Genomic DNA, 13,483 nt, shown 5'->3' on the forward strand with positions numbered 1-13,483 from the left:
TCCAAAAGAAATCCTGTATTGTTGAGATATTATGTTTACAAGCAAAGGATGAACATGAGGCCCTTTTGCGATGCAAAATATCTGCATTTGCACATTAACAGTGCTGAACCAACACTGAGCTTTTTACTGTTTGCACCAGCTGTGTCCAACCACCCACCTATCATTCTTCTGATCTCAACATTGCAAAAATCTTCGTTGCTGGATTTACTTTAAACTTTGCATCCACTGGGACTTTAGGGCGCACTTATCAGATTTTGGAGGTCGTAGATTCAAGGCCAAAGGCCGTGTGTTCTTCCCGTACTCGTATGCATGATGACGCAGGAATGCTTTGAGGGATTTTCTTCAGTCTTTGCATAAATGTCCACTCTGACTGAAAAATGAACTAATTAGAGATCACATGGGTGCAAGTTTAGCTCAGTTGGTAGGGCATATACAGAGGCTGTAGTCCTTGATGAACTGCTCCTGGTAATTCCTGATCTTTTTGCTGTTTGTTGCATGTCTTCCCCTATTCTTTATCCCCCATGTTTTCTGTCTCTCTTCAGCTGTCCTATCAAAATAAAGGCAAAAGACAAAAAAGTAATCTTAAAAAATAAGATATTTTGAGGTCGTAAATCAATGGGCAAGGCAGAAGGACCTCACATTTATCCTTTTCTAGTGAGCTAAATATCCCAAGAATGCTTGGAGGTTTCCTCAGATTTTGTCCACCTCTAAGCTGATGACTTAGAGAATGATTTTTAAAAACGTGGAAGATCACAGTCACGTCAGTTGCAAACACCTTATGATTTACTGAAGGCACACTTTGGATGACTGTGAGACTTGTGACATTTTGAATATGTTAACTTAGATAAAAGAAAATTATATTAATTGAAAATTTGAAATAATAAATAGTGGAAAATTAGGTAATTCAGAAAACTTAGGTTCATCTCAAAGGAAGCCCAGGGTGTGTGAATAATACAACAAAGACAGAAGTTAAGTTTAAAGTAAGTGTATTGATAAATATTTTTTTCCCAAATAATAAACACAAACAACTTCAAACAATCAATAACGAAGGGAAGCCTTTAAAAAAAATACAAAAAACTAAAGTTCTGTTCTTTCTTTAAATCAGCCTTAAATCGGTTCAGTTCATTCTTTTCCAGAGTCCTTGTTCCTACCCTAACCGTGGTAGTCTTCTTTGGGAAAGGAGGTGGGGCTGGGGGTTCAGAGTTTCTTGGGTAGCTCGCCAGTCTTTCGACGGATCCAATCCAGGGAAAGGAAGGGGTAACAAAAAAAACCTGACCTAAAAAGGGGTCAGTAAAATACAAACAATTACTATTCTTTATTAAACACTTGTTGTACAACTCGTCATTAATTCAAACTCTTTCATCACAAAATCCGCGCTTCCCATCCAATTCTCATTACGAGAGAACACAATTTATCCAATATACAAATTAATCAATCTCATTAAGCATTTCACTTAAAAAAATAAAGTTATCATTTTTCAGTGGAATGTATCCAACATTTCGGCAAAGGCGATTTACTTTTTACATATTAAATAATTTAACAAACATACATACAAGTAAGTCAAAGACAAACGGCGTGCAGCCGCACGCAGCTTAAATTAGCTGTTTTCTTAATGAGGTTTGGCATAGAAATCTCCGCCAGTCCCGAGGAGGAACAAAGGCGCTTAGCGGGAGTTTTAAATCAACTTAGAACATATTACGAAAATAACAAAAGAAACAACACTCACCGCTGAGCTTCTATGATGTTAGAATCAACCGTAATTTCTGCTGCCAACCCGCCGTGCTGTCTGCGTGACCGCCAGGTGAGGAGATTGCCAAAGAGGAAGTGACCTTGTGCACCGGATATTTATGTGTTATGGGACGAGCTCGAATTGGATAATGAGTTACGGATTTGGGGTGTGGTATGAATGGTTTGTTCCAAAATAAACAGTTTAAGGGAAATTTGGGGAATTAATTAATTATTTGGGGAAGAAAAATAACCAGTTTGTTATGGCGGGCACAAGGTCACTCCTGCAGGCAGGCAGGATGGCACAATCTGTGTACATTTAAATTAATTCACTGGGTTACAGACTACACACCTGTTTGTACTTATAATCTTATACTCACTACTGAGCAACTTAAGCCTGCAGACCTTCAGCTGACTGGGAAAATGTATTATTTAGCCGCTAGTTGTGCTTGCTGGTGTTGCTGTTTATATACACTGTGGGATTTCAGGCAGACTTTGACAGCTGTGAAGAAATATCAGCACATTCTGAGAGACTAAATCATTTATCACCATCACAGGTGATTTAAGTGCCAACACTGTATGATCTGATGGTCAGCCATGACCTACTCACAGTTTATGAATGAGGTCAAGATGGACTGTAACAAATGCCAATGACGTTTTCTTTGAAAGGTCAAATATTGTTTTTATGCTTCAAATAGCTACAAACAGCAACAAAACTGCTGTCACTCCTCTCAAACACATGAACAGCATCAGCAGCAAACACAACTAGTGAATATGATAAATTTTGTGTCAACAGTGTCCATATGTAGACTTATTGCCAGCTTGTTAACTTCCTTTTTAAAGTTGGAAAAGGCACATCGAATACACATTCCTGCAGATTTCATGATGTTTTAAGATGCTGTCCAACAGTTTTTAACAAAGCAAAAATGCCCCATATTTGGAATTTCTGCTTGTGGGTCCGCTCTCACTGTGGTAGTGTGTGCAGTCTTGCAACCAAAATATCATCCGTGTCAGAAATCCGCCCGACCAGTCAAGAGCAGCTGGTTGGGCTGTGGTCGGCCGTTGTGTTCCTCTGTACCCTGCAGGACCAGCGACGCTCAATCAGGCTGAAAGTTGGTCCAACTTCCAAGTGAGTTGTGCAACTCAGAATTCATGTCTGAAACAGCTGAAAATCTCAGTGGACACAGTGATTTAAGATTTAAATCAAGAAAGAATAGGAAAGATTTCCACATTTATTACTTCAGCGATTAGTGTTCCCTGCCCCAGGACACTGACAGAGAAGAAAAGGGGATGTGGCATGCTGTCCCAACATTTTTGGAATGTGTTGCAGGCAAATGGACATAATGTCTATTTCATTCTGTTGTATAATGCATCAGTTATTCTCCAATTGGATGCAACAGTTCTTACGCATTGTCCTTGACAAATAAGGTTAATCAATGAATGTGTGCTGTATTCAGCTGAATAAAGGTTGAAAAGGACGTGAAAATCACTGTGTTCTGTTATTCACATTTTACACTATACCCAGCTTTTTCAGAATTGGGGGTTTGTGTTTATCTAGCACAACCTAGCAGTCAATGGAGAGACTTTCGTTCATACTTTCTCCTCCTCATTCAGCATGCAACAGTAGGTTTGTATAAGTTTTCTGCTGTGAATCAGTAAGTCAGCATTAAAGGAAATCAGCTCATGTTGCTGCCCTGTGTAGGTGCAGTCACACAACCCACATGCACAACGAACACTGAAGCAGAGTGTAGGCAGGAAGGTAGCGCAGTGGAAAATAACTTTAATAAAACTCCTATGAAACAAAAACCAGCAAAACAAACAATAGAAGCCTGTACATTTGACAATATCCAGTGTCTAAGACTTTTGAAGGCTAGTGGTGCGAAGTATAGCTGCATCACACAAACACCGACAGAGAGAAAAACCATTATAGGCTTAGGCCTGGGCCTAAGGTTTTATATAATAGGATATGGTTCATATACTGGGATATTGCACAAAAATGAATCACAGATGCAGATGCTGAGCAGCACCGTATGTTGGAAATAAGGAATTAGCTTTGCATTGCAGTTTAATGTCCATAGTGATAAACCCCGCCCATGCAGGCCGCAGACTCCGCCCACACCTGCTTGTATAAAAACAAATACACTTAAAAAGGAGACCGGCATGTTTTCACATTCAATTCAGAAACAGAATTAAAACCACAGTATCAACAATACAGTTACCACAGATCTGCTCTATGTTTTGGTCCTGTCGTGTTAAAAGCATCAGTGAGTTTATTTATCAGGATGCTAACAGGAGCGGGATGGTGCTCTTGAAAGCTGACATCCTTTCAGATTTAAGGTCACCTATGATAAGTCAGAGGGGACCACACTTTTTCCAATAATTCATGATTCAAAAATTTACAAAGAAACAAAGCACATTGTCATTTTAGAGTAAAATGAAGTGTTTAGTTCGTTAAGAGACCATTTGTACATCTTTCTGAAAACATCCCAGTGTTTGATGGTCCAATGAGCTGAGGCTCAGCCCATTTTTCCTCTAATTGTTCCTTCTCTTTCATTACTATTTCCCTAACACAATGTCTCACTGTGGACTGATAAAGTAGTCTGGCACATAAAACATCTTATGATAAACTCTTAAATTGCAAAATAAAATAAAACAGTCTTAAAAAATACAATCTTCCTGCAGTTTTGAGGCACATTTAGAGGCAGCGGTAGAGAGACTGTTAAGATGCACTTCCTGTGGGCGTTGTGCACATTGTTTTAAGACATGGGGGTCAGATGTTTCATATTTTTTAATGCTGCCCTTTCCACACCCATCTCTTATCTCAGCTGCACCAACCACAGTCCAGGGGTGTAGTCCTCTTGTCCCCTCACAGAGTCCTATCCTGTCCGCCTGACAACCAATCCACTTCATGATTCCAGTCATTAGCTCCTCAGGGACTGTTTAGCTTTAGTGTTGGCGCTTCAGTTCCCTTCCTTTGGCTGTGTGCTCTATCTGCTCTTGTGCCTGTGCAAAACTAGCAATGATTTCACCCACCGTGACTCCACAGAAATGTCACACGACCATGAATCTGAACTTCCAGAGTGCACTGAGCCATAGTAATGCAGGGCGAGGAGGGAAAAAGAAAATAATGGTGCAGGACAACTGAACTGTTTTGGAGAGTAGGTTTACTCCGGGGGTACAGCATATGAGGCGATATCTGCTTGTTTTTGGGAAATTCTGATAGATTCCCTTCTTAAAACCAGGGTGGCGGTCTCTGTTTCCTTGCCACACCTTTTTCCCCTCGCACAAACACTCTGTCTCTGTGTCCTCTTGGCCCCTAACCCCACCTGGGAGGGGTCTCAGCTGCTCTATGAGCGGTTGTCTTTGGCCACGTTGTGGGCCATCCAGTTGACTTTGGTTGTCCAGCTCTCTCTGAGGGCCTCATCAAACTTCTGGCGAAACTGCTTCAGCGCCTCCTCGTCTGTTTTACCCAGCGCCAGAGAGTCCTGAGGAGAGAGGCATTGTTAGAAAGGAGGAGGGTTAAGAATGTGACACAGATTGTTCTTCGTCTAAGCACCAAACTGATAACAATATGATTTAAAAACGTGAAAAAATACACCAGTTGCAACCAGTTGGTATTTTGAGCTCTGTAGTAAATACTTATCTCATCTGTTATGTTCTCCAAAATTTCTAAATCTTTGCTGAGTGAACTTCATGGCCTTGTTTTCACCCTAACACTACACCGTAGGTGAGTTGAATTATTAGTTTTAAAACTGCTTAACTCACTAACAACACATAACAAGTGTGTGCTGAATACTGAATAAGTGTCAAATTTAAGAAAGTGATAAGGACTGCACTCCCATTTGCTCTTTTTTTGCCACACCCAAGTTTAAAGCAGACACCCTTCTTTAGCTTGTCATGGAAATATTTACAGTGCATTCAGATTGTAATCATAATTGTAAAAATCCTCTTCACTGTTTTCAATTCTGTTATGTTGCAGCCTGATGCTACAGTCAATTAAGTTCATTTTTAATTTTAAGAATCTACACTCAGAACCCCATAATGACAAAGTGAAAGAAAAATTTTAGAAATATTGGAAAATTTCTGAAAAATAAAAAACTGAAATATATCATTGACATAAGTATTTAGACCCTTTGAAACACTTGAAATTTAGCTCAGGTTCCATTTCTCTGGATCTTTGCAGAGATGTTTCTACACCTTGGCTGGAGTCCACCTGTGGTTGATTAAATTGCTTGACAATACAGCTGTGAGGCACTGAGGAGAGGCTTCCAGCCAGCTACTCTGCCATAAAGCCCACATCAGAGGAGGGCTGCAGTGAAGGCTGTCCTACTGGAACTTGTCCCATCTCCATGCAGGACCTCTGGAACTCAGTCAAGGTGACCATCAGGTTCTTGGTCACTTTTTTACTAAGACCCTTGTCCCACAAATGCTCACGTTGGCACGGCGACCAGTTCTTTAAAGAGTCTTTAGTCATGCCAGACTTCTTCCTTATTGGAGGCCACTTTGCTGTTAGGAACCTTCAGTGCAGCAGAACTTTTTTGTAGCCTTCCCCAGATCCATGTCTTGCAGCAGTCCTGTCCCTGAGACTAGCAGGCACTTCCTTTGACTAAATTGGCTTGTTATTTTCCTCTGATATGTGTTGTCATTCGTGAGGCTTTCTAGAGAGGCGTGCCTTTCCAAATCATGCCCAATCAATTTAATTTTCAACAGCTGGGCTCAAGTTATAATAACATCTCTGCAAAGATCCAGAGAAATGGGTTTTTGCAACAGGTCTGAATACTTATGTAAATGTGATATTTCAGTTTTTTATTTTTCATACATTTGCCAAAATGTCTAAAATTTTGCTTTCACTTTGCCATGATGGGTGAGTGTATAATGATAGAATGTACATGCTGAAAGGGAATCTACTGAGGATATTAATGTGGCATTAAAAATCAAATGTTGAGTGTTGACCTTATTGTTTTTCTGACCCATATCCATAGATGGGTTCGCTTCCATTACACTTGTTGTTTGTGATATTCAGCACTGTTTTCTTTGCAGGTATTTTGAAACATTTATCTCAATTTGAAAAGAACAGTTCAAACCTCAAACGTCTTCCAAAAGTGGATGTCTTTTGATATGTGAATTGCGACAATTAAGGGAGAGAAAGAAAGTCTAAGAACGTTGTTTAAAGGAACCCTGCGTGTCAAGCCATGTTGACTATTAAATTGAAATTAGAGTCTTTATTATGTACGAGGCCCGCCCACAGAATTGGCTGGGACCTTGAAAAACCCAGAGAATGGGCCCTTCCCAGTTGTGATTTATTGATGATGTCAGTGCGTGTGTGTTGGATCCATAGCATTAATGCTAGGGTCCTGGCTAACAGTTCCCTCATTTAAAATGGAGTTAAAATGTGTAGTTATTGTTGGGTTGTGATTTTGAAATTCTTTATCAATGCTACTTTTTAACCCATGACACTACTTTTGATCCTATTATTTTTGCCACATTTAATAGTAATAATAATAATAACTTTATTTGTATAGCACTTGTAACAAATGTGGGTTTACAAAGAGCTTTGATATGTGCAGAGGCAAACAGAAGAACAAAGCAACAAAACCCAAACAAAGACAAAGAAGAAAAAAAATGACACCCAACATCAACAACAGCAAAATCCAAAACAATTAAGAATATAACCAAAGAAATGATCAAGATAATAATTCAACAATATCATCAAAATACATCAAGAACCTAGACATCATGAGATACCATGCACACTCCAACATCACAGGACATCAACAACTCATTTCACTGCTTTTTGCTAATTTTAACCAAATTTGCTGCTTTTTTACCAATTTTGCCACATTCAATGCCATTTTAACAAATTTTATTATTATCATTAATAATAATAACAACAATAATAATAATAATAATAATAATAATAATATTTAGTTTGTGACTCTCTAATACAATTTTTCCTTTTCTTTTTTTCCTTTGTATTTCTTTATCTCCTCATTTGCATCTCTCTAACACTATTATGGCTGTCAAGGCTGTTATCATTGTTATCATCAGAACAGTAGATTTTTTAAATTGATTTGTTATTATTACTATATGGTTTCATCTATTTAATCTTTTTCTACTACCTTAATTGATTCTGCATCATAAATTGTTCTTCCATGTGCAATAATTTCAAAATTCAATTTGTATACTTTTTTTTTTTTTTTTTTGAGATGTCTGGCTTTCTCTCGCTCCATTTTTGAAATTTATCTGTTTTATTTTTCTTCCCTCTGTGGTTAACTAATACTATCAACCATAACAGTGACTGATCCTTTATTAGTTGATTTATTTTATTATTCATTGTTTACATTAATGTCATGGTTGAACCTGCTCTAGATTTCCTTTATTCTCTCCCTTTTCTTTGTTCTTTCCTGTTCTTTCTCACACTTCTGCTAAATAAACAAAGGGTCACTTGGGAGGACAATGTCAAACAACACATCTACAAAAGCAGACAGCTGAAAGTCACCGTTTCACAAAGTCACTAATTAAACTGAAACACCACTCCTTCACATTTCTACTACTCTGCTGTCAGTTACTGTAATGGCAGTCCTCATTTGCTCTCCACTTATTTATTCAAGTACATATTTATTTATACTCTGTCACTGTTCTATAAAACTCGACAAACTTACTGTCTCAGAGACACTCATAAACAGTCAAACCCACCCACCGACCAACCACGCTAAATACCCCCACCTTTGGATTAATTGCTTCATCAACCTCTTTAGTCTATGTGGGCAAATGTAATGATGTTGTGGATAACAATGCTACTAAATTGCATCAACTACTAACTGACCCAAATAACTAAAACTGAGTTTCAATTAATACTCTGCGTGCTACGTTGTTGAGGGGGAGCTACCTCCCCTGGGTCTGGTGGCCACCCTCAGATGTGCACACCTTGAAATAACTGGGTCACAGAAACGGAAATAACCCATTTTTCCACTTTAAATGCCAATTTGAAACCCTTTTTTTTGCTTTTCACCCATTCTTTCCACTTTAACTAATTTTCACTTCTATTTGCCCATATTTGCCACTTTTTCTGCCACTTTACACCAACTGTCGCTACCTGTTGTCCTTATTCGTCACTTTCATGTCAATTCCTGCCACTTCTATCCAAACTTTTCATACATTTTTGTGACTTTTCTCCTATTTCTGCACGTTTTGCCATATTTAAGCCAGTTCTGCTGCTTTTTTTTTTACCACTTTTGACCCATTCTAACCACTTTTTAGCCACTTTGTGTATCTTTTCACAAGTTTTTAATTCTTTTTTATTGAAGTTCTCTCAGTTTCCTCTAATTCATTCACTGGCATCCTGATGGTTGTGCACATCATGGCTTAGTTCTGAAGCCTGACATTACTGTCCTAATCATGTATATCAGTGTGCATTTCCACATTGTTAACAATACCAATCAAAGGTAATTCTATCTTAAGAAACAGGGTTTACATTTTTAGAAATGCTTTATTGTACTACTGCATGAACAAATAAAATTAGTTTTCACTTTTTCGTTGCTTTAATAAGAGATGTTATTGAGAGCTTCAGAATAAGATACAGTTATCACAGCTTAACTTTACTATGGACCATGATTTTGCTCACCTCCATGGGCCCCAGTTTGACTAGCCTCCAGAAAGTTCTCACCTTTGTACCCCTTCATGGGTGGCCTTGCATGTTACGCTACACATTTCTATAGCCCAGAGAAAAATCAGTCACCAATTCCCCCTTGTAGGGTTCCAGTTTTTGAGAAATGCATTCTGGATAGCCATGTGCTCATCTGGCTGCATTGTTCTTCTTACCACATCTTTTTAATGTACTCATCTCAGTCTACATGAAAGTTACCTCCTCATCAATGTCAAGTTTGCTAAAACTGATCTCAGATTAAAAGTTAAAAAAGGTTTTAAGGCTGAAACTCAATATAGGGAGGTTAGTGATGTCTTATAGCTGTATTTTTTTTACTTCCTATCAAGTTTTGTCCTTACAACCTTTAACATTTTACAACAAAACCAGTTTTAGCTAATTAAGCATTATACAGTACCTGTACAGTTTATGCATTTAGGCATGTAGACACGGTCAAGACAATCTGCTTAACTGCAAACCGAGCATCAAAATGGTGAAGAGAGGGGGTTGAATATGCCGTGGTTGATGGCGCTAGACATGCTGGTCTGAGTTTTTTTTTTTTTTTTCCACAAACTGCTGATCTACTTGGATTTTCACACACAACCATCTCTAAGGTTTACAGGAAATGGTCTGAAAAAGAGAAAATATCCAGTGAGGAGCAGTTCTCTGTGCCTTGCTGATGGTAGAGGTCAGAGGAGAATGACCACAATCATTCGAGCTGATAGAAAGGCAACAGTCAGCTAAGAACAGGAAACTGTCTGAGGCTACAATTCACACAGACTCACCAAAATTTGATGATGGAAGACTAGGAACAATTGCCTGGTCTGATGAGCCCTGATTTCCACCGGGACATTTGAATGGTAGGGTCAGAATTGGGTGTAACCATCATGAAAGCCTGCCAGACTCCAACTACCAAGGCACGTTCACAGTCAAATCACTTTTCTTTCCCATTCTGATGTTTGGTTTGAACTCCAGCAGATCATCTTGATCACATCTACATATTTAAAAGCACTGGCTGCTGCCATGTGATTGCCTGCTTATTTATTTGTGATGATGAGCAGCTGAATGAGGGTAGTAAGTAAAGTTACCTCTTAAAGGAACATTTTGAAATGTAGTGACATCTAGTGGTGAGGTTGCACATTCCAACAAAGTCCCGACTGCTGCTTACATCAGTTTTTCATGCATCTTAACTTCCATGTCATCAACTAATTTCTCTCTCTCTCTCTTTGATACCTTTAAGTACTGGATGTCTTTGACTGAAGTGAGCTCAGGCAGTCCAGCAGTCAGCATGAGGGCGAACAGTGTGATGAAGAGGTTCCCATTCTTCCTCAGGATTAGATAGGCCTCCTCACAGTACCGACGGAAACTAGAAGACACACAAACACACATCATTATGGCTGACACAAACAGTGCATTAACTAGTCTCCCATACATAATTAAGTTCATTGTGATGCTTCCTTTTTAGAAAAAATTTAACAAAAAAACCTGCAGATATTTCTCTCAACAGGCAAATGACTGTCACTGCAGTTTCTCTCTAGTCTACCAAATGAAAATGCCACATGTCTTTGTTTAGGTCAAGCAGACCAGAGAAGGTGTACATCTTGCTCATAACCACAGCTGTGGTGACTTCCCCACCAACACTGCAGATCTGTGATTGAGACAAATGAGGTTACAACCACCGCTTTACAGTTTCTTTATGTGTTACACCTATGATCTGGTGACTTATTCAGACATTATGGCAGCATATGACTTTGGGTTAAAGTACTTATCAAATGCCATGATGCTCATGATCTCAGCATTTTCCAGCAAGACTCAAAAATCCCTAGTTTGCTTATTAGTTTTTCCTTTGACAAACACTGTCTCTGTTGTAGTGTGATTATAGTTTTGTTAGTTTGAGTCTTTGAGGAACTTACACTGGAAGCTTCTGCTGTCTAGCGGTATGCATTCATGTTGTGTTGCTTACTCATGATGGGTCAGGACTGTCCTTTGCAGTTCAGCTGTATGTTCTACTGCCAGGGCTGCCCCATAATGTGCAACCCCAACCCACCCCTGAAACCACCAACAGTGTGGCCCTACTAGACATTTCCAAGCCAAACATAGATATCATGTTCAGTTCCCCCATAGTTACTTCTTGTTTTAAATTGAGGAGTCTGTTCAATAAATTCTGAACTCTATAAGGTATAGAATAAGCCAAATTTTTTGTTTCATGGATGAATTTCACAAAATGACAGGGAAAAGTCCTTAAAAGTGACCCTCCTGGTCTGCACTGCAAACTAACCCAGAATGCTTTGAGAGTTACTTGCAGTGTGAAACCAGGAGGCCACTTTTGAGAGCTTTTCTCCCTCATTAGAGAAATGTATCCATTAAATGAAAACGTACCCTTTCACCACAACTCTACTTCTCTTTGAAAACTATTGAGCTAGAGATAATTTCAAGCTTCAGTCAGACTGTAGTCAGGCAAGATGTATTTAAGTAAGAGCCACTTTGTTTCTGCTCTTCGTTAACATCCAACTGTGAGGCTTAACTGTTTGGTACGCGGAGGAGTTTAGTATTTAATGGAAGCACTGAGTAGAACGTTACACTTCAATCAGACAGTAAAAATGAAATAAAGACCTGGACGACTCTGATATGGCCAGCAGTGGAGATTTTGGTGGATTTCTTAGCTCAGCACTTCATCCTGTTTGAGCAGTGGAAAGTTATCCAACAGCATACTGGAATGCTACAAACACAATAAATGCTTCTGTTTTTAGAAATCTTCAGTTCTCATAACCATACATCACAGATTTATAGGTTTGTTTTGATTCTTTCTCTACAATAATCACTACAGGCATGGAACAGGTTGATGCTGTACAGAACTTGTCTCCACATGTTCACTCTCCTGTGGTGCAGTGTAGAAAGTAGGTCATAATGACATAAATTACTGTAACACACGGGTATTTCCAGTTACATTACATGATTTATCCTCTTATTCAATCAAATGGTAGATAACGTATACTTGGCCTTGCCTAACCCATAAATGCCACTCTAGATTTACAGAAACGTCTCAGCATTTTCCTCTGTTATGTGACAAACAGGATGTTCATAAGTTTCACAATCATGTCTGATCTTCTCTACTTGAAAGAATTATGACCACAATCTTGTTTTGTTCATGATATTTGTATGGGTTTATTGTGCACATTTTCATGCTGTCCATTTTTGTAGCACAATGCACTTTTAAACGTTCCACCACGTGAAGAAGAAAAATGCACCAGTAACCGCAAAGATTTTATTGATGGATCCACTGGGACTAAAACAGGGCAGGTTTTTCCCTCGAAAATAGGGCAACTATACAAGCTTGTTATATACACAACAGCTCAGCATTCAAGAGAGTTGAAATGCATTTGCAGCATAGCAGACATGACTGAGGGATTTTTTTTTGTCTCTGACTGAAATTCTCAATAAAGCCCATAAATCAAGGTTTCTGTTTTTGTCTGAAGCACTGAGGGATTTCATCATCATCATCATTAAACTTCCCTTTAAAATTTAAGGATGCAAGCACAATGTTTACACTGTAATTTAGCTTCATTTTCATTTGTTCGTCATCTTTAAAAATTCCACCTTATCTAACTTTGATACAGAGAGACTTGCAACTTTACCTGCCGTGTCTTAGCGTCTACCGCCCTCTGCTGGTAGGAGAAGGTGCTGCAAAAACCTAAAAAAGCTTCACTTTTTATGTCCTTTCAAAGACCCTGTTTTATCCTTCAGTGATCCAAATAGTACAATTGAGTTTAAAATGGTGGATTGTATTAATAACTAAGACGCAAGCAGATTTTGTCTGACTCCACCAAACTAGTCATGCTCCCGGTCCCTCTTTCAAGCTGAACGTCGTAACTGAAAGCTCCAGTGCTTCTAATGTAAATAGTTAAATGTTAATTTGCTTGATGGGATATTGCAAGAATGTTTAAAAGTGGGCATTGAAGCATGCCGTGGAATGTATATTAATGCATATTTTTAAACTGATTAATTGTTTAAATGTAAGTTGACAGTGACAAAAGGATGTATAATCTAAGACCCAAATATGGAGGACTGACAGAATGTATCAGAACCAAGTGGATCCACACCGTCATGCATCTTAAA

The 13,483-nt window shown here is 38.7% G+C and overlaps 1 protein-coding gene across 1 annotated transcript in view; it reads right to left on the reverse strand.

Annotated features, from left to right (window-relative positions):
* Positions 1 to 3,485: 3,485 nt before the first annotated feature.
* The window catches only part of pik3cb (phosphatidylinositol-4,5-bisphosphate 3-kinase, catalytic subunit beta), a 58,264-nt gene continuing 48,266 nt past the window's right edge, over positions 3,486 to 13,483 (reverse strand). Inside the window, exons 21-22 of the mRNA XM_041805741.1 lie at positions 10,601 to 10,733; positions 3,486 to 5,210 (exon numbers count right to left, since the gene is read on the reverse strand). Of these exons, the coding sequence (XP_041661675.1) occupies positions 5,073 to 5,210; positions 10,601 to 10,733 (271 nt within the window). The 3' untranslated portion in view covers positions 3,486 to 5,072. The remainder of the gene's footprint in view (positions 5,211 to 10,600; positions 10,734 to 13,483) is intronic.

The sequence above is a fragment of the Cheilinus undulatus genome, linkage group 2 (assembly GCF_018320785.1).
Source record: "Cheilinus undulatus linkage group 2, ASM1832078v1, whole genome shotgun sequence".
NCBI lineage: Eukaryota > Metazoa > Chordata > Actinopteri > Labriformes > Labridae > Cheilinus > Cheilinus undulatus.